The sequence below is a fragment of the Hesperophylax consimilis genome, chromosome 18 (genome assembly GCF_061612785.1).
Source record: "Hesperophylax consimilis isolate HC1 chromosome 18, BYU_Hcon_1.0, whole genome shotgun sequence".
Classification (NCBI taxonomy): Eukaryota; Metazoa; Arthropoda; class Insecta; order Trichoptera; family Limnephilidae; genus Hesperophylax; species Hesperophylax consimilis.
This window is the reverse complement of record NC_142853.1, coordinates 14698087-14718788: the sequence shown is the minus strand read 5'-3', so window position 1 is coordinate 14718788 and position 20702 is coordinate 14698087. Positions and strand designations below refer to the sequence as shown.

Sequence of the window (20702 nt, the reverse complement as noted above, 5' to 3'; positions counted from 1 at the left end):
GATATTTTATTCTAATCTCACAAATTTGATAAAGATACGAATTCATGAACAATTAAACAGACTAAAGAGCGTTAATAAATAAAATTGTATGTTTCTAGATCATGAAAATTCACAATATTACATTTGTATTTATTGACACCAAAATACACATTTATTTAATCCTAATAAAAACATCCATAAAATATTGAATTGTATTAAAATATTTGGAGCAGCAAGCATTCTACGACTCATAAAAAATATTTTACATAATAACAAACTTATTATATCTTTATAAGCTATTACAGAAGTCTAATTACAGAAGTCTGTTATCATCACAGATTTCATGTGTTCAAAATACTTTCCAATATCATTTAACAATTAATCTAGTAATAATTTCTTAGTTAATAGATTAATTAGTAGATAATAATTTATAATTTTTGAGTGCGCAAAAGAAACTAAAGATATTTGGCAGGACTCATGTGTCGGACAATGGGCCAACGATTAACGATGAACACGTCTCCGAACGATCAATATTATTAAAACAAGAAACCTTTTTTTGCATTAATCTTAAAGGTATTTTCCGTAATCCTAGGAACCCCTAAATTACAATGAGCAACTTTATTTAGTTTTCTAAAATTGACCTGAAAATACATCTAGAATATTGAATACTTGGACATGCATAAAATTTACATCATTTGTTCCCCTTGTAAACCCTTGTTTTCCTGAAAATTGACTTTCTGCTCTTCAAAACACATCAGTTTTGACCGCTCCCTCTCATCCACCATCAGTCTTGTAACAATGTTCCCTCTAGTATCATGTAGAGCAGCCGATAGCTTCCTTGTATGGCCTGACAGAATTCCACTCGAAGAAGATTTACGTCTTCCAGATCCTAATTTGACCCTCTTCATGTCAGAATCCGGCTTGCATCTCACTTGAGTACTGGCTACGGATTGTCTTCTCAATGGAGTGGGGCTTTCATGCTGTTTGAAGTAGTTCTCAGGTTTGAAACTCCCGTGGAATTGTTTGGGATCATTTGTTGATGATTCATCCCAAAAACTCATGGCTTTGTTGGTTGTACCACGAGATTCATTGTATTCTGACCCAATCAGCATATCGTCACTATTAAAACCATCTATTTGCCCTGATGAACTGTTTTCAGATATTTTTCCCCCGTAATCAAGAAGCTGTTCTCTTGTTCTAACCATTTTGTTGCTTGGCTTAGTTGTAGTGGTTATATTTGTGTCCGAATCTGGTGGAGAAGAATTTTCAGCAGAATCTTCATCGCATATTTGATACGTTATTTCCTTCACAGTTTTAGCATCGGGTAAGTGTTTGTTAGAACAGACGTGCGGTAATTTATATCTTTCTCTTGCATAGGATTCTGTTGATAGCTCTGTAGATTCATTTAGAAAGGATTTATCGGTAAGAGTTATTTTCTTTTTGTTCTTGTCCAATTTATTTTTTTTGTCCATTTTAACCTCTTCGCTGCTTCTACCGTCATATTCATCGTCTTGATATATTGTTACTGCGACCATTGTGTTATTGTTGGGATTTAAATATTGAAGTTTAATATTGTTTTCGCTGAAATGGGAGACTGCTTTGGTAGGCGACATCAGAGTGTTATCCATTCCTCGCTCGTGCATAGAGTCCTCCTTCTCTCCAAAACCAAATATTTGCTTTACGGAGGATCGGAACTGAAACATGAAAGTACTCAGTAAATTATAAATTACAAGTCAGTTTTCATAAGTTTCCTGGTATCTATTACGGCTTCGAATATATTAGGAAGTTTATTCTCAATGTAAGATCAACGCAATTATCAGATAGTATTTGCCATTAAATAGGAATCAGGAATCGCGTTGTAAGAAAATTAATTTTGATTTCAACTAGTCTAACACAGTATTCAGCCAAGTTCGACGTATCCTATTAAATAATTCACATTTTGTTAGAATATCGCTTTTTCGTGGTTTTAAAGATATTGAGACTTAGAATTAGAGACAAACTACACTAGAAAACTAAAAAAAAACCACTTGATCTTTCATTACTAAATCTTTATAAGTATTATATGAACAGGTAATCTAAAAATATAAAATTTGCAAGAGGTAACTACTATATACATCAGATTCAAAACTGTTATAAAACTCTTGTTTGAAAATTTTTAAGGAAATGACTTACACTAACCACAATAATAGCAGTAAAATATACAAACTTGATACACCAAAGCAAAAATTAAAAATGAAAGAGAATTCAAAGGAAATCGTTCAATTTGTGAACTAATATTTATGGAACCTAGGTTAAATATACGTTATAAATCTAATTTAACTAAATAATCATTAAAACTCTTTGTACTGATAATAAGAATAACAACGCACTTCCTAATAATATCACAATTAAATACAATCTTGGCAGATGACATTAAAAGCATTATAGATTCAATGAAATCATTACTCTCTTCAGGATCAGATGGAATTTCAATGAGAATAATTAAATCAACCAGGAATGAACTACTCCAACCACATCTTTACCTAGTGAACAGATGTAACAAGGATGGTATCTTTCCTGCAACGCTTAAAATGGGTACTGTTATACCAATCTTTAAAACCGGCAATAAAGCATGTATAAATAACTATAGACCAATAACAATATTGAATAATCTTTCAAAAATAGTAGAGTTATTAGAGCTTAGAATTTATTAAGAAACAGCTAACTCAATATCTCGAAACAAATCTCATACTTTCGAAAAATCTGGTCTTTAGAAAACATATGGGAACTTCTGATACCATCGCCTCTGCTGTAAATAGTATCAAACATAGTCTCGATAACGAGAATAAGTGTATCGGCATATTTTAGATCTATCTAAGGCCTTTGATACAATTGATTACACATAGCTTATAGAAAAGTTCAAAAAGATTGAAATCTTAGGACGTCAACTGGATCTTTTTAAAAGCCATATGTCAGAGAGGTCACAATTAGTCTGGATTCAAAATGTAACAAGTCAACCAATACAAATCCAATACGGTGTTCCACAAGTCAGTGTCTTAGGCCCGATTTTATTGATGATATATATTAATGATTAAGTTTCGCAGATGACACAGTTCTTCTCTTCCATGGAAAGTCGTGGAAGACTGTATTCGAAAAAGCTGAAGTAGAGATGAATGGGGTAAAACAATGGCTTGATTCAAATTCACAAATCTTAAATGACACAAAAAAAATATTTTAAATTAAAAATTCATAATTAGCAAATAGATAACCTCAAAACAAACCTAAACTTAAAAATTGTTTAAACGTGAACCAAGAAGATCCTTGCAACTGCCCAAAATTGAATGAAATACAAATGATAAAGTACCTAGGAATAATTATTGATCAAAATCTAAATTGGAACTCCCAAGTTGAAAATATAAGCAACAAATTAAAAAACTAACCTATTTTTTCAAAACAATTAGAAACATTTTAGATAGAGAACAAACTAATTGAAATTTATTACGACTTATGCCAATCTCATCTACAATACAGTCTTATCGGATGGGGAAGTTCATGCGATTCCATTCTAAAAAGTCCTCAAAGTACAAAAGTCAATTTTGAAAATTCTACTTAGAGTCCCCATCAGTACTCCTACAGACTATGTTTTTAATTCCCTGAATATAATGTCTCTGAAACAATTATATTCAAAAGTTATTTTAATTTATGCATTTATGAATCCTGTGCATTTATGAAGGTACGGTACTGGGTCCAATATTATTCATCTTATATATTAACGGGATATTTTCTCAACCACTTCATAGTAGTAAAACTTCTTATGCTGATCAAACCGTAATCATTGAAAGTTACAATACATTAAAAATAGTAAAACTAAAAGCAACAGAAGACATAAATATTCTTAAATAATGGTTTGACATAAGCCCACTATCTCTAAATATCGAAAAAACTTATATCATACCATTTGCGATAAAATCAAATGACGTTCCAAAAAATTTGACACATCATAAACATGACAATTAAAAAAAACATAATAAAAATTACTGTACAATAAACTTTTCCACATTGAAAATTACAAATAAAATTAAATACTTAGGAATAATAATAGACAAAAACCTAAACTGGAAAGATCAAATCAACCTTACCGTCAACAAAATAAGAAAATAAATTTATGAAAATTTATAAAAAATTCGTAATTTTCTCTCATTAATCAAGCTTTAATACAATCAAATATCCAATACGCTGTAGTCCGCTGGGAAGCTGTATACAAAACAAACCTGTTGAAATTGTACAACGTCTAAGCATAAAAATAATATTAAAAAAAACTAGAGATTATCCAACATACCTAATTTTTGAAGAATTTAAAGTATTAAAATTTAATGTTCTTGTCCGAAAAAACATAATAATTCGAATAATAAAAGAAAAACAAAATCACAGATTCTTTACTGAAAGTCGTACTCATTAAAAATAAAAATTTCAAACTCAAAAATTTAATACATTTTTTGCTCAACATACTCTACACACTCGTATATCTACTTAAAAAAATAATTCATTACATACTCGTATATCTAGTTAAAAAAATAATTCAACAGCCTACCCGAAAATATCTGAACAATTGAAAACGATAAACACCTACTAAAAGCGATTAAAGAGATGTTCAATATAAACAAAATACCAAAATGGTGAAAATGTCTTCTTAATCAATTATAAACTTTAATTTTTTTAATTACATAAATGTTTTTAATATTCATATTTCCTTAAATCATAATTACAAACAAGGACGGGTTGTTTCGGAGAATCTGAACAATTCATCAAATTTCAACGTTCATTTTCAAGTTCTGTGAAAGATTTTTTCAAGTTCTGTTTTTATTTCAGTTTTGTCAAGCAACTAGCCTACAATGATATAAAAACAGAACTTGAATAAGTCTTTCACAGAACCCGAAAATGGACGTTGAAATTTGATGAATTGTTCAAATTCTCCGAAACAACCCGTCCTAAATATTCTTCATCTTGATGCTCACAATTCTTTTAAATACAAGCGCCAGCTTTAATACAAGAGAAACATTAAAAAAATCAAAAGTGGTGGAAACTAATTTTGAGAATTATTTTAGTTAACATAAATGATTGTACTCTGTAAATTGATTAATTATTTAATAAAAGAAATACAACAATAAAAAATCAAAAACCAGGATAACTTTGCATACACAAACTCGAATAGATTCACAATATCCTCATTACAACATACATTTCACCAACCTACAACTAAAACAACTTTTGGGCAAAGAAATTAGCAAAATATCTATATAAAACTATTTAATATCCCTCCCTCTTGCAATAAAAAAACCATTAAAAAAATAACCGACTTCAAAGGAAGTATTAAGAGATGGATTAAGGACACGGGAAGGAAGAATATAGATAAAATGTTTCAACTTAACAAAGATTAACGTTATGTTATGTTTTTCCTCCGTAAGTTTTACCACTATATATTATTCTTGTGTAATGTTATGTTTTTCTTCTATTATATCGCATTATAATTTAACGCTTGTATATTTTGAACACTTACAAAAATTACTTAAAAAAAACTAATTAAAAAACTTTTCCAAATTTACAATTTATGTTTCTCACAAATGTACAATGTGACCTAAGAACAGGGTAACCCATTAAGGCAACATTCTTCTCAACAAATGTAAAAAAAATGCGTGCGAAGTTCTATCTTATCACAATAATTTAATTTGCTTTTAATCTGGAAAACTTTTGAGTAAAAAATTCTTACCTGAGTGTTCATTCCAACGTATATGATGGGATTATAGCAGATAGAGCTCTTGGCAACCAACGCTGGGACGACTCCCAAACCAGGTGACACCTGTGGAAAACATGAAAAGATTTTTTAACTATCAGCTCCAAAACACGAAGATTTCATAGGGCTATATAATAATAATTTCAGATCACTCATAATAATGGTTGCTAGGTCAATTGAATAAGTGTGCTATTGCATTTTTGAGAAAAAGGATAAATATAAATATATATATTTTATTTTTTTTATTAATAATATTTTTTTTTAATTCTTTTATTTTTTTAAACCGTTTTTAAACGTGTTGTTTTACCGACAACATAGAATTAAATCTTTTCGGTTTTTGTTTTGTTAGTAAAATTTTTCAAATTCTTACTTAAGCATCGTTTGAACGTTGACTATTCAGAAAGGTTTATTTATTTGCTTTACCGACATTGCACCGATATATTGAGTAAGCTTGTGTTTTTTCGAAGTTTTTGACTGGAAATAGTGCCACGCTTATGTAGGTCGCTTGCGGTAATATGTAAGTGAATGAATGAAGAGCTGTAGTGCCACGCTATTTACCTAGGACCATTAACAGCGAAACAATAATGTGACAAGCCACATGCCATTTTCTTAAACTACTGGTGTTACACGAATCAATGTGAAACTTCGATTTAAATACATTTTTTGTTAAGTTTTCAAGCAAATTTAACATGGGTTATAAGTATTTTTGTACCTAATGCATCACATTATTTAAAGTTGTTTAACTTTTCTCTTCAATGTAGGGAGCAGTTAGTTTCATTGTTATAATTAATGATTGTCATTTGAGGAGCAATTATGTAGAATTATGGGATTAAAAAACCTTAAAATAATCTTACCATATCGTATGGGGCGAATTGTTCAATTAGAGCGAGAATGGCGTAGGGTGTCCATGATACCATGAATGTTACGATCATGATCAGTACCATCATGGTCACCCGGGACTCGGCCTTGGTCACCCTACCCATCCTGATAGCGTTCTGAAACCAAATGAATATGATTAATTTAAAAACAATACGCAGAAAGCAGGCATCAAGATCAGAGATAATTAATGAAAATACAAAAAAAAATCTATTTAAAAAAATATATGAGAGATTGAAGAAAATTACGAAATTCAAAAATCATCGGCATCGTAGTACAATGCCGGATAGTTCAGATCTCTAACTACTATCTCAATATTGTTCAGGATAGTTCCTGATTGAAATTAAAGGAATCGACCAAAACAACCAAAAAAATATTTTCGATTTTCTGATGATGAATGAAGTAACGATGATATGGAATATTTTGTATCGTCCTATGCAGGAACATCACCAACAAGTTGTCCAGATCTTCAATATGCAAGATTTGCTGGTGCAGACTTTGTAATTGATTTATTTTTTAAAAAGGAATGTGAACATATAGATCTTGAATTCTAATGTTTCTGATTCATTGAAATCTATTTTGGTCAGTTTTAATAACTCTATCGACGATGAAAATTCTCAACCAGCAATTTTACACCAAGGTAAAAATGTAGGTCGTGCCTCCACAGTGAGTAAGAGGCAATCTTATAAAAAATTCAAAGACTTGGTAAAAATATGAAGCCAGAATCATTGGAAATAGCCGTATTTGTAAATTAAAATTTTATTTCATATAATCAGAGGCAAACAATATTTGAAAAGATTGGAAATTGGGCAGTTACCATACTGGAGTGTACGAGTATATTGTCTCTCTAATTGACTCGAGATCGGTTACAAAACGACGGGATACAAAGGGAAGAAAAAATAAGTTGAGTTTTTAATTGTTTTCAAGTACAATTAACACATTGAGTACGTGTGGAAAGCATACTCCAAAAAATAAGATAAATAATATTATATCTTAGATCATATTAGGACGTTTCCTCAGTATGAAATTAGTGTAGAATTCGGGCTTCCAAAAACTATCATCACCCAGATTTAAATCTGATAAATTTTTTTAAGGCTTATTGTGATAAGTGCATTGTCGATAATTTTGTCCCTGTGCTGTATGATGTACTAATAATGTTTCTCACTAAATATTTGTATTTTAAATACCCGTACAGAGAGTGACACATGTAATACTTGTGACAGGTTTGATATTCGGTGGATTAGAAGAGAGACAATTAATGTTCTCAAGGCTGAACAAAAATATGCATTATGAAATGTTCTGTGCTGCCTATGAATTATAAAAATGAAGGACAAGGAAGATTCCTGTAAGAGCCAAGGAAAATTGGGCGTCAAAAATTTTGATATGCAAAAAGTTATCGATACAAATCAGTTATCAACGTAAAATTTACTGTTCATGATTTGGGTACAAATGATCAAAGCTGTTATAATGGTATATATTATGTGGTCGGAAATTGATGGAGGACGTGATTCCGGTTAAATTTCGTAGAAATGTACGAAGAAATCATGAAGTTAGAGGATTTTAGCGAAAAACTCATTTAATATTCTGACAACTGTGCTTGACAAAACCATAATTTTACAGTGACGGTTTTGGAACAAAACCATTACTTCGGGAAATTCAAAATAAGGTTTCATGAACCTGGGCACACGCGCATAGAGTGTGATTTTGATCATGCTCAAATAGAAAAATCTAAATTTAATACTAGATGATTTTTATACACCGCGTTTGGTATGTATAATTTAGTCAGAACTGTGTCATATAATATAAATTTCTTTTCTTCAACTTTCATCTGTTTCCCGGAATATACATATTATGAAGAAATATATATATTTACATGATTACTTATAATAAATAAATCTTGAAGAAAACGTGTGAAGGTTAATATTATTTAATGACTAAACTAGTGGAGAGGGCCAAAACAAGATTGATCTCCATTACTTGTGGTAGCAGAGTAATAAATTTATCACTGACACTCAAAAATTTACACCTTAGATAAAGGGACGTCATAAGATCAAAAAGATTTACTGACATGCCAATTATTGGCATTAAGAAAATATTTAATAATTTCCTTTCAATAGATAAAAAAAAATAATGATTTACTTTCCCAGTTACAATTTGTTCGACTCGAGTATTATAATTTTTAATAACAACTTCCACATATTTCTCGTTTCACTTAGGTAGATCCTCACATTAATCATTAACTAATACATTTAAAGTATTTTTATTTTTATTTTAGGTCTAAAAATGCCTTTTCAGATGTCAAAGGCAAAATGACACATTTGAAAAATTACCTGGGATGAAGAAAACTAATACATTTAAAGTATTTTTATTTTTATTTTAGGTCTAAAAATGCCTTTTCAGATGTCAAAGGCAAAATGACACATTTGAAAAATTACCAAACCAATTTGATGGAAAAAGATCCCATTTGCAATATTTTTATCAAAGATCTCCACTAAATTAAAAAATAACTACTTTATTTGGAACATTATGAAAATTATTTCTCCATGGGGCTACATAAATTAGTTTAAAACGATAAAATTAGCCTAATGTGTCGGTTAGAAGACTCGAAATTTAATTTTGCTACATTTAATTTTTTTAAATTTACAGATGGCCCCTTTTGCCATATGACCGAAATATTTTGTTGATATTATTAAAAGATTATTTGACACCGTTTTGAACCTTACCTTTTTCATAGTCCTGATAATACTCATGTAACTGAACGTGATAATCGCAACTGGCAGGACCAAGCCAAGCCCAAACAGGAACAGGATGTAAGTCAGTGTGTTAAATGTCTGCTCCTCCCAGTTCACGGAACAGCTTATAGAACAAAACAAAAATATTTTTATAACATATTTCTTAGTCCACGTCAAATTAATTATGGTGATTTATTTAATTGAATCTGAAAAGTTAGTATCTTATAGGTACTATCATTGTTTGGTTCTCAGTTTTTCCTCCAGGACAGCCATAGTGCAGTAGCGTTGTTTACAAAGCGCGCCGGTGGTAAAAAAGAGAACTCGTCACCATGTATTGTCGGTAAAAAAGAGGACTTTATTAACTAAACTACAATCAAAAATATTCATAACCCCGAGCAATGCTGGGTACACGAAGGCTAATTAATCTAGTTAATGTTGTTTGAGAAAAAAAACAACAATTTTTTTGTTTATTCGTTTCTTCGTGTAATGATGTACATTCAAACACGTACACGGATAAATTTACTGATATAAAATATTATTAATTTATTAAAAATCTGGACAAATTATTTGTTTTCCTGTTAAAAACGGGACTGCAGGTCTTTAACGAATGATTTGACAAATTTCACAACTAAAAAATCAGTGAAGCACCAATATGTTATGAGGAAGTCTAACACGTGTTCTTAAAAATTATAATGTTTTCGCATTTCGTCAATTATATTTTTATTGGAATAAGGCCACCTGCTTGAATACGTGTTCAGATATATTCTGAATGACCAATATTTTTTCAGGAAATGATTCATTTTTAATAGTATTTTGTTAAATAATCTCTACTAAATTTTCTCTATGTACGTCATAAGGTTCGATTAAGTAATATCATCCGCAATTGAAGCGTAATTCAAAAATAATTATCTGTCACTTCCTTCAGGCCTAGGTGAACACTAAGGGCAGGTTGTTTCACAGAATTTTATCAATTCATCAAATTTCAAAGCCGATTTTCAAGTTCTGTGAAGGTTTTCTTCAAGATCCGTCATTATTTCAGTTTTGTGTTATTATTTTTTAAGACCTTCTTGAAAATGAAAAGAATATTTTGTTCAACGATTTAGGACGGGTTGTTTCCCAAAATTCGAACAATACCTCAAATTTAAAAGATTTTCAAGTTCTGTGAAGGTTATATTCAAGTTCTGTTATTGTTTAAGTTTTCTTGTGGCCAATAATGATATAATAACAGAAGTCTAATAGAGTCAACATAACTTGAAAATCAACTTTGAAATTTGATGAATTGTGCAAATTCTATGAAACAACCCATCCTTGCAAAGACTGCTTGCGACTGAGATGTCAAAATCACTTCAAATTGAAGAATTGGTTCAGGTTAATTTTAAAAAAACTTTGCAATAAATTATTTAATTGCAATAGAAACATTTTAAGGGCAGTTATTTCACAGAATTTGATGAATTCATCATTTTTCTAAGTATTCAATTTCGAATACTTTATATCACTATGAGTTATTATTTCACGGAACTGAAATAATAACAAAACTTGAATAGTACTTTCACAAAACTTTAAAATTAACTTTTGATGAATTGTTTAAATAATGGCAAACAACCCGTTCTAAGATCATATAGCTACAATTAGAGATGCTACTGCGGACTAATATCTGTTCACTGTTAGAACGCGATAAGCGGTGCGCGTAGCCCGGATTTGGTAGTTTTAGTAAGAGCGTTGGGAAAGTTGGAGGTCAATTGGAAGTAAAAAAAACGGAACCTATTTTTTCGCTTCATACCTCATGTAAATATAATTTATACATCAATGCCTAAAAATTTTATGTTACTTCGACGGTAGTTCGTTCATATTATACATCTCGGAAGGAAAAATTCCAACGACAATATTATAGGTAAATCGATCGGCTATGATTAAGGTTCGTAGAAAACATATTCCACTCCACAGAAACCGGGTTACTACGTGTTTTGTCGGACATAACTACTGCCATTGAGTCGGGTAAACTGGCACTTCTTTCAGTCTTGGACATGAGTGCTGCATTTGACACGATTGACCATGACTTTCTTATTAAACGATTAGATGAATCATTTGGTTTAAACTGTGATGTTAAGACCTGGCTGACATCGTACCTGGCCAACCGTTTACAAGCCGTAAAAGTAGGAAAAAACCAATCAAATTATGCAACCCTTTCATCTGGAGTACCCCAAGGGTCCGTTCTGGGCCCACTACTCTTCATCCTCTTCACAAATGATGTCGCTAAAATAATAGAATCATTCGGCCTTCTATCTCACTGCTACGCTGATGACCAGCAAGTTTATTTTTACTGCTTACCAGAAGAAATAAACAGTCTAAAAATTCGTATAACTGAGTGTATAGAAGCAATTACTCGCTGGATGACCTCAAATAGATTGAAACTGAATCCCACAAAGACTGAGTTTCTGTGGACTGCTACAAGCAGACGTCAGCATAACATTGAAAACTCCCCAATAACCATTTCCGGAAGTGACATCACTCCAAAAACGTGCATCAAATTACTGGGTGTCAATCTGGATGCTAATTTTTCCCTTAAAACTCAGGTGAACAGAACTGTAAGCACGGGGTTCTTTCAATTAAGGCAAATTAAAGCAGTGCGGAGAAACCTGCCAACAGAGGCGACTAAATTGCTAGTCAATTCCTATGTTGTTTCACGTCTAGATTATTGCAACGGAATATATGCAAGTCTCCCTAAATGTCAAATCAACAAATTACAATCCGTTTTCAACGCCGCGGCAAGGCTTATCACCGGAGTATCTAAATACTCCCACATTTCAGAGCATCTCAAAAATCTGCACTGGCTCAAATGTCCTGAAAGAATCCAGTTCAAGGTATGCTGGATGGTATTTAAGTCACTTAACGGAATGGCTCCGGCTTATTTATCAGAATTGTGTATTCCAGAAGATTCCAACTCCCGACAGTCAACCCTTAGGTCAGCAACGTCATCAGCTATCGGAAGGTTGAAGGAACCAAAGCGCACACCAGATACTAAGTTCGGTGAGCGTGCTTTTGCCGTGTCAGGACCTAAAGCCTGGAATGGACTGCCACATGATTTGAGAATGATCGCAGACTCGACAGAATTTAGGTCTAAACTTAAAACGCACCTTTTCAGACAGTCGTATCCATAATTTCAGAAACCTTCACTTTCACAGTTGACGGCAATTTAAATTTAAATTAACAAAATGTAAAAAATACTAAAAATAAAATAAAATAAATAAAAATAATAATTAAAAATAAATAAATAAAAATGATAACAACTAACAATTTGTAGGCTTTTAAGACAGTTAAAATACATTTAAATTAAAATAAAAACTATAGCAGACTTAAGATCATGCGACGACCAGTGTTTTTTGATATAGTGTCCTCTGCGTGCAGTTCTATCTTTTATAAGCATAAACTTTTTAATATAAGTGTGTTTGTTGGAAGTGACTTGCCAGGTAAGTATGTTTTGGTATCATTTCTAAATAACAAATGTAGATCCTAGGAAATAAATTGTACAGCGCCCTTGAGGTGATTTTTCACAAAAACGGCGCTCTACAAATTATCCAATTATTATTATTATTATTATTATTAACAAGGTTAGCTCATCGAAGGGGTAGAGCGGTGATTGGCTTGAAAGTCGTGACGTAGATATAAGCCTATTTTCTACTGGGCGATATAATAATAATAATAATAAGAGTTTATTTCAGTATGTATGCAGGGGTCGTGATTGCAATACCATATTTTTAAATAACAGCCATTCTTGTGAGATAGTTAATGTCAGCCAAAAAGTCAACCAAACCGATAATGTCAACTAAAGTCAAGGGTTTTTATTTTCAAGTATTTTGGGTTCCAGACCATAGGTGGCTGCCAAATTACACAGTGGTTAAAAGTATGCAATGGTGATGTATTTAAAGTATGTTAATGCATGGAAAGATATACCGAAAATTATCTTTAATAGTGTTATGAAATGAACTTTCTTAAAATTAAAACATTCAACCCCGTAATATTTTCTTAAAATTAAGTACTTTGTATTTTTAAATTCTTTCATATGGCCACCCCGTGGCTGCGTTTAAAGTGGGTGTGACCATTTCCCTGGGGGCGGGGCGAAGCCGCGGGTCCCCAAAAGTCCAGGCGGGTAGAGCTCTCTTGGATTTTAGCTCTGGTTGCGAGAGGGTGTTACGTGCTCCGCTTTGAATTCGAGACTTGCTTTGCTAAACAGTGTTTGTCAATTAATTTCTAGTATATTTCGATTCATTCTTTCTACAGTGTTTGTCAATTGATTACTAGTATATTTCGATTCATTTTTTCTACTGCCTGCCCCCTGGACGTCTACCAAACTACCTGCGGTATCGTTCCATGCTTTATTTTATTAATTTCTGCCTTTGCTTTCTTCCCATTAATTTAACATCATTTTTTCATTCTTTCAACCGTCCACAAAAAAATTTAAGCTTTTTCTACGCGTAGATTCCAGTGCTGTAATATAGGTCTTATTGAAGACATTTAAAAGCACCACAATCATAGTGTTTTATTTCCAAGAAATCCCTTTGTTTTGTCCACTCCTAGAAGGGGTCTGATCTCTCTTAACTCAAACGAACTAAAAACACGGTACCTGCTTGAGCTAGCCAGGTATTCTTGAAGATAAATTACATTTCCATACGCGGTTCGATTCCGTGGATACACTTTATCTAACAATAGCTAACGTCTACCCGGCGTTGCGCAGGGTTACTAATGGTATAGTGTTAGAGTAAAGTTTTGAGGTGATGAATTCTAGTGTACCTGCACACTGGAAGTAGTTAAGGTGGAAATAAATAATATTATTATTACGATTAAAAAAAGTTTTTTTTCTACTTGATGGCGCCATGTTTTCTCTGCCTTTCGCTAATGTATACCATATTGTTACTGATAAAAAATATTATATCTACTTTGTTTCTACATGCCATTCCAGTGCAGAGGTAATGCGGTAAGTCTTCATCCGGCGTCTCCGACCTTTTCTACCATTCACTAGTGATTACAACTAATTCGACTCTTGTATGTACAAACATAAGTGCGAGGAAATTATCCTAGATTTACCAAAAAAATAATAAAATATACCCAGTGAAAAGTGATAGAGATCTCCCTTTCATATTCCAACTGGTATTCGAGCTATGTCACGTGCTCGCAAGCGGTCCGATGCGTCTTTTTTTGCCAGTTTGAGCCAACCATGTTAAATAATTTTCTACGAACCTTAGACTATGCTATATTATTACGCTTTTATCCGTTTTAGATTTCAAGAACATAAATGAAAATATGTAACTGTGTTGTCATTTCTTGTTGTATCTTATCCATGTTTTTTTTTTCTTCTTTCTGTACTTGTTTTCTATTGTTGTTTGTTCTACTTAACGTGTCATTATTTTAATTTTTATGCTGTATTGAATGTGAAACTTATATTTGATATCAAAATACCGTTGTAAAATTGTACCTACTATCTCCTACATATGAATTGTAAGTTTCTCCTGTCCTAAAATGAGTTCTGTAACTCATCGGGATTGCTCTAGCAAGAAATAAACACAAAAAAAAATTATGGTTCTTGACATCAATCATGGCTTTTGCGAAGTATTATAATATTATTGAAACATTTTTTTAAATGTTAATAATTATGTTATGCTTTTTATTTGCGTGTAAATTTGAAAGAAACCGAAAAAAATTATACGGGTGGGTACTGTATCCAGATGTGTAATAAATCAGTGATCGATAATTGCATTACAATTGCCTCTGAACGCACGATTCTAAGCCCAAAAATGATTTAGGTTTACGATTTTTCAAAATGTAGGTACCTACTCTCTTTTTCTCTTAAATGCAAAATCACAGTATATCTTAAATTAAAATGACATGAACAATTTTCTAACCAATGCTGTTTGTGGTTTCATATTACTTGTAAAAGATTATTTTGCCTTGGCGTATTAAATGCATTAGCCCTTTGACACGGTCTTTGACATTAAATAACGTACTTTTTAATAAAAATAAGTAGATATTTCTAGCACAAGAGTCCCAACAGCTCAATACTGTCTGGAACCAGTAAGACTATGGCATCTCCAATGGGGGTATGTTTTGAGGCTGAAGGTAATGGGGTGGGGGAGGAGATGAGTTAAAGGAAGGTTGTGAATTTTTAAACATAAAGTCAGAATACAGTATAGTCTATATAATCCGAACCTGCAGTAATCTAAATCACCTGGTGACGGGACGTGGTGCGTGGTTGGAAAATACAATACGTTAACAACAGAAGCAAGAATCAACCCGTAAGTGAATGAGTTAATAAGTATATCCACATAAAAATTATCTGCATTCGTTGATTGCTATTACAATAGTTTGGTTTATATGGAAAAAATAAACAACTTCCGCCATTACAATCACAGACAGAACGAATAATATTTGTGATCAATATGCTAAAAGCAACTGAAGTACCTGGCCTTAGTGGAGAGGGTCGTACGAGGTTAGCTAGGGAATATAATATGTAATATTGGTAACTCCACAGTACCTGGTTTGAAAGGTAAAAATAATACAAATTTTGACTCTGTAGTATCTACGTTAAAAGGTTCCGGAAAACGTCAAATGATCCGAAAATCCAACTATTTATTAACCCTTCCAGCGTTTAAGGGTCATATATGACCGGGCGTCCATTTTTAACAAAAGTATTTTTAAAATTTTTTTTCTATCATACGGAAATAAGTAATTTTTTTAACGTTTGAAAGAGAATTAATAATTCTTTCCAGTTTATTCTGGATGCCATTAATAAGATCTTAAAAATAGCCATAATGAATAATTCATATTTTGCGTCGCTATCTTAAAAATTGGTTTAATTTTTATTATATGAACAAGATGAAGGTGAAGTTGAAGTTTTCTTACAAATTCCCACCAAAAAACGAACGTGTTTTCGAAATTTAGAATTCTCTTAAATTTTCTACATACAAACATAAGTATAAATGTGGTTAGCTTTTTTGACAACATTTTTCACGTTTGATACAAAAATTTTTTTATTTAGAAATAGTAACGTTTATTTTAAATGCCTACATCGGAAGATAATTTTATCTAGATTCTTTCAAAAGTTTTTGTTTTAAGGGAAAAAAAAGTGTTGAAAGTATTGAAGGGTGAAAGGTTTCAATTATCAGAAAATCATTTAAACCGAACTTGCTCGGTTTTTCAATGGATCATATTGTAAAGATCATACCTCTCAAAACTCACCAATGAAAAGTTCTAGTGATGTTGAAAATCTGGATAAATTCTCTCGATTCTTCTCGATTGAAGAACATCGGACGTGGATCGACCATCTTTTTGCTTTGCTTTGTTTCCAAAAGTAATATTTTGATGGAGCTTCTACTCTCTAGCGTGGATTATAAAAATTGTTTCTTCGTAATACAGCATTATAGAGATAGATGTATACAACCATTTACATTATTATCGTTGCTTTATCTTCTAACAAAATATTATTTACAATGATAATAATTTCCCTTCGTAGTGTGTTCGGCCAGCAAGATATCACATTTCAATTAAGGTTTGATTCTCCGCTATGATGATTTAGCTCTTATTACTTTTAGGTTCGTTTTCGTAAATTTTGGTTGTAAGCTGAGATTATACCATTATATCTAACTAGCGCGAACCCGTGAAAATCACAGAATGTTATAATCATAAGATTTGTGAAGATAAAAGAATTACAATATTTGCCTCGAGATCACTGCCATCAAAATAATAATTAGAGACGATCAAAAATTTTCTATTCGAATGAACACCGTAAGTAAATTTTAAAATCTAAATCAAATATTATTTATTCATTTACTAACTTTGCACTAATGTGTATTCTTTTTTCTTGTAAATGGGGAGCCGAAAACGCCCAATGCTCAAATGATTTAGAAAGATAGACATTTTTTAGTAAAAGCTCGGTGAATTCAAGATTAGAATAAGTATTTTTAACACGAGGCAGCATCTAAGAAGATGTAATTAATATATTTAAGTGATTCGTGTGTGAGTGGCGGCTCGTGGCTTTTAGGCTTAGAGTGCTAATATTAAATAAAATGGCATTATTGATGTTATTGCAGCCTGAAAAGTTTTTTCGAAAATTATTCTTCATACAAAAAATCGAATTTAAGAAAAAAATAAAAAAAACGTTTTCGGCTACAAAAACATCAATCATGCCATTTTATTTTAATATTAGCACTCTATTACTCCCACAATTTACGAGCCGCCACTGATTGGGATGTGTTTGTGAATGTTGTGAAATGTTACAGTAATCACTGTTTATAAATACATAAATAAATACGTGAAAATTTGTTGAAAAAGTACACATGTAAAATAAAATGTAGATTTAACATTAAAACATCGCGAAAAAGGCAAGAGGTTAAGCAGGTGTATTAATTTTGTTGGGTGTTCTTTTGACTCTTTTTTTTATTTTATATTTACTCCACACAGGAGGCCCTGAAGAAAATAATTTTCCTATAATAATAAATAGGGCCTATGTCATCTTCATCATCTCATTTCCATTTCGAATACATATGCACATAGAAAACTTACTGATCTGAAATTATTCGTTTTCCTGTTAAAAACGGGACTGATGACGAATGATTTGAAAGAGTTCCTAACAAAGTATTAGTCAAAAAAATGTTTTATGAGGACAATTAGTATTTTCATACAAATACTGATATTGATATTGACATATTGATATTGTCGCATTACGTCATGATATCTATTAGAAAAAGAACACGTGTTCTCGATATATTCTGAATGACTAATATTTTATCAGGAAGTTGGCATGCTGCCACTTTTTAACTTAATCATTTTTATCCGTGTACAACAGGAATCCAAGTTAAAATTCTACGAATGCAAAAAAAAAAATATTCATGTCTTACTTTAGAATATTTTCCACCTATATTAATAAATCTTTATGATTTGTCTGAAATGTCGCAATCTAGTCATTAAATGTAAAATTGATATAATTATTCAAAGACCGGCATAGTCATCAAACGAATAATGGAGTGGAATCAAACATTCACAAGTGATTTAAAATAATATTATCATCAATAATTAATACCTTTCGAGAGATTTCTCCTGGGAAATCGACAATCGTGTTAAAAAGCTATCGCTTGTTTCGTCTTTACTTTGAATTATTAATCAATGATTTGTGTAGTAAAATCATATTAATTAAATGCTCATGCATTATGTTATAAATCTTTGAAAAACAATTTTATTTTTCCTGTATTTCTGTAACATTTTATTTATGAATACACTATGTACCCGGTAGTAATAACTCGTGAAATATGACTTTTTTCGAAATTTGAAATATCACTTTATTAATCTAAATAAGCTTCTTATAATAGTTATTTTTGTATTTAAAACTTGATCTTCATTGTTGTGAAGGAAAACGGGAACCAGCCAGCTAAGGGAAGGAAAACCCCAACAGAAAACCCTGGTCCTCCAGGTTGGGAGTTGGGCGTAGGGCTAACAACTCCACCCCATAAAAAACATATTGTTACGACACCTCAAGACAAGCCTCGGAAAACATCGGAACGGAATGAGGATAACAGACCCGGCAAACGAAAAAAGGCACACGATCTAAAATTTGCACTTGGAATGTTCTATCGCTATATCAACCTGGCGCCCTTCAGACACTAATAGATAACTGCATATAAAGCAGACATCACGGCTCTACAGGAAATTAGATGGTAGGGAAATGGATTCTTTGAAAAAGGAGACTACTGCATGTATTACAGCTGTCACGAAAAGCACCACATAAAGGGGACAGATTTCTTGGTAAGCAAACGAGCTAAGTACCTCGTCATGGACTTTAAGGCACTCAGCCCTCAAATGGCGTATCTCAGAGTAAAGGTGCATCAAAAAGAGCATACTGAATGTCCATGCACCCACAGAAGACAAATACACCGTTATAATGGAAGATTTCTATGACAAGCTGGAGAAAGCCTTTGATGAATGCCCACCGCGTGACATTAAAATCATAATAGGGGACATGAACGCGCAAGTTGGTAGAGAACCCCACTTCGCACCAACAATAGGAAAACACAGTCTCCACCTACACTCAAACGAGAATGGAGAACACCTGATAAACTTTGCAGCATCACACAATATGGTCATAGGTGGTACGTTATTTCCACACAAAAATATACACAAAGCCACGTGGAAACACCCAAATGGCAGAACAAAAAACCAAATAGACCATGTACTTATTAGTGCTAGACATAAATCCAATCTACTAGATGTCCGCACTTATAAGGGAGCTAATGTTGACTCTGACCATTTTCTCGTTGCAAGTCGACTGCGGTTTAAAATATCAAATGCTGGTAAAACAACAAGGTCTAAAATCACAAAATTTAATACCAACAAACTACAAGACCCCGCGACAAAAATTGGAGTTTCGAACTACACTCAACAGGATAGCGCAGTGTGACATAAATTATATCAACTCACAATGGAAGGCCTGCGAAAACCTTTTAACAACAGCTGTTCTCGAAACCATGGGTAAAGAAACCCCTGTCAGAAGAAACCATTGGTTTGACTCAAACTGTGCAGAAGTTACGAAAAAGAAAAATGAACTCTACCAAAAAACGTTACAACAAGACTGCACAAGACGACTTATGGACACCTATAGAGAAACAAGGAAGAGAGAAAAAAGGTTGCACAGGAAAAAAAAACGTGAATATTTACAAAAAGAAATTAGAGAAGCTGAAACACTCAGGCTTAAGAATGAGAGTAGGCTTTTCTACAAAAAAGTAAATAATATGAGAGCTGAGTTTAAGCTAAAAATAAATATATACAAGGACGAGAACGGACTGATACTGAGTGAAAAACCTGACATCCTGAGGAGATGGGTGAGACCCTTTGATACGGTTCTCAATAACAACTCGGCAGAGGTGGAGCACAACACGGTGGAGAGCATGGGAGATGACTCGTACAATGACAATACTGAACCCCCTTCGCTGGAGGAAGTGAAACAGGCAATAACACAGCTGAAAAACAACAAATCCCCCGGGTCAGATGAGCTGGTGGCTGAATTATTAAAGCAGCAGGTGGAGAGCTTACTCAATACCTGCATAAACAATTCAAAAAGTATGGACAGAAGAAGAGTGGAGACTAGAAATTGTTTGTCCACTACACAAGAAGGGCGACCAACTCGAGTGCTGTAATTATAGGGGAATAACGTTGTTAAATACTGGCTATAAAATTATGTCTAACATCTTGTACAAAAGATTGCTCCCAATGTCCGAGGAAATTATTGGTAACTACCAATGTGGCTTCAGGCCAGGCAAATCATGCATTGATCAAATTTTCTCCTTGAGACAGATCTTAGAAAA

General features: G+C 32.5%; 1 protein-coding gene across 1 annotated transcript in view; it reads right to left on the bottom strand.

Annotated features, from left to right (window-relative positions):
* Nucleotides 1-665: 665 nt before the first annotated feature.
* Nucleotides 666-20702, bottom strand: part of LOC149415413 (uncharacterized) — a 71117-nt gene continuing 51080 nt past the window's right edge. Inside the window, exons 4-7 of the mRNA XM_089642212.1 lie at nt 9349-9481; nt 6604-6744; nt 5726-5815; nt 666-1673 (exon numbers count right to left, since the gene is read on the bottom strand). Coding sequence (XP_089498338.1) covers nt 666-1673; nt 5726-5815; nt 6604-6744; nt 9349-9481 — 1372 coding nt within the window. The remainder of the gene's footprint in view (nt 1674-5725; nt 5816-6603; nt 6745-9348; nt 9482-20702) is intronic.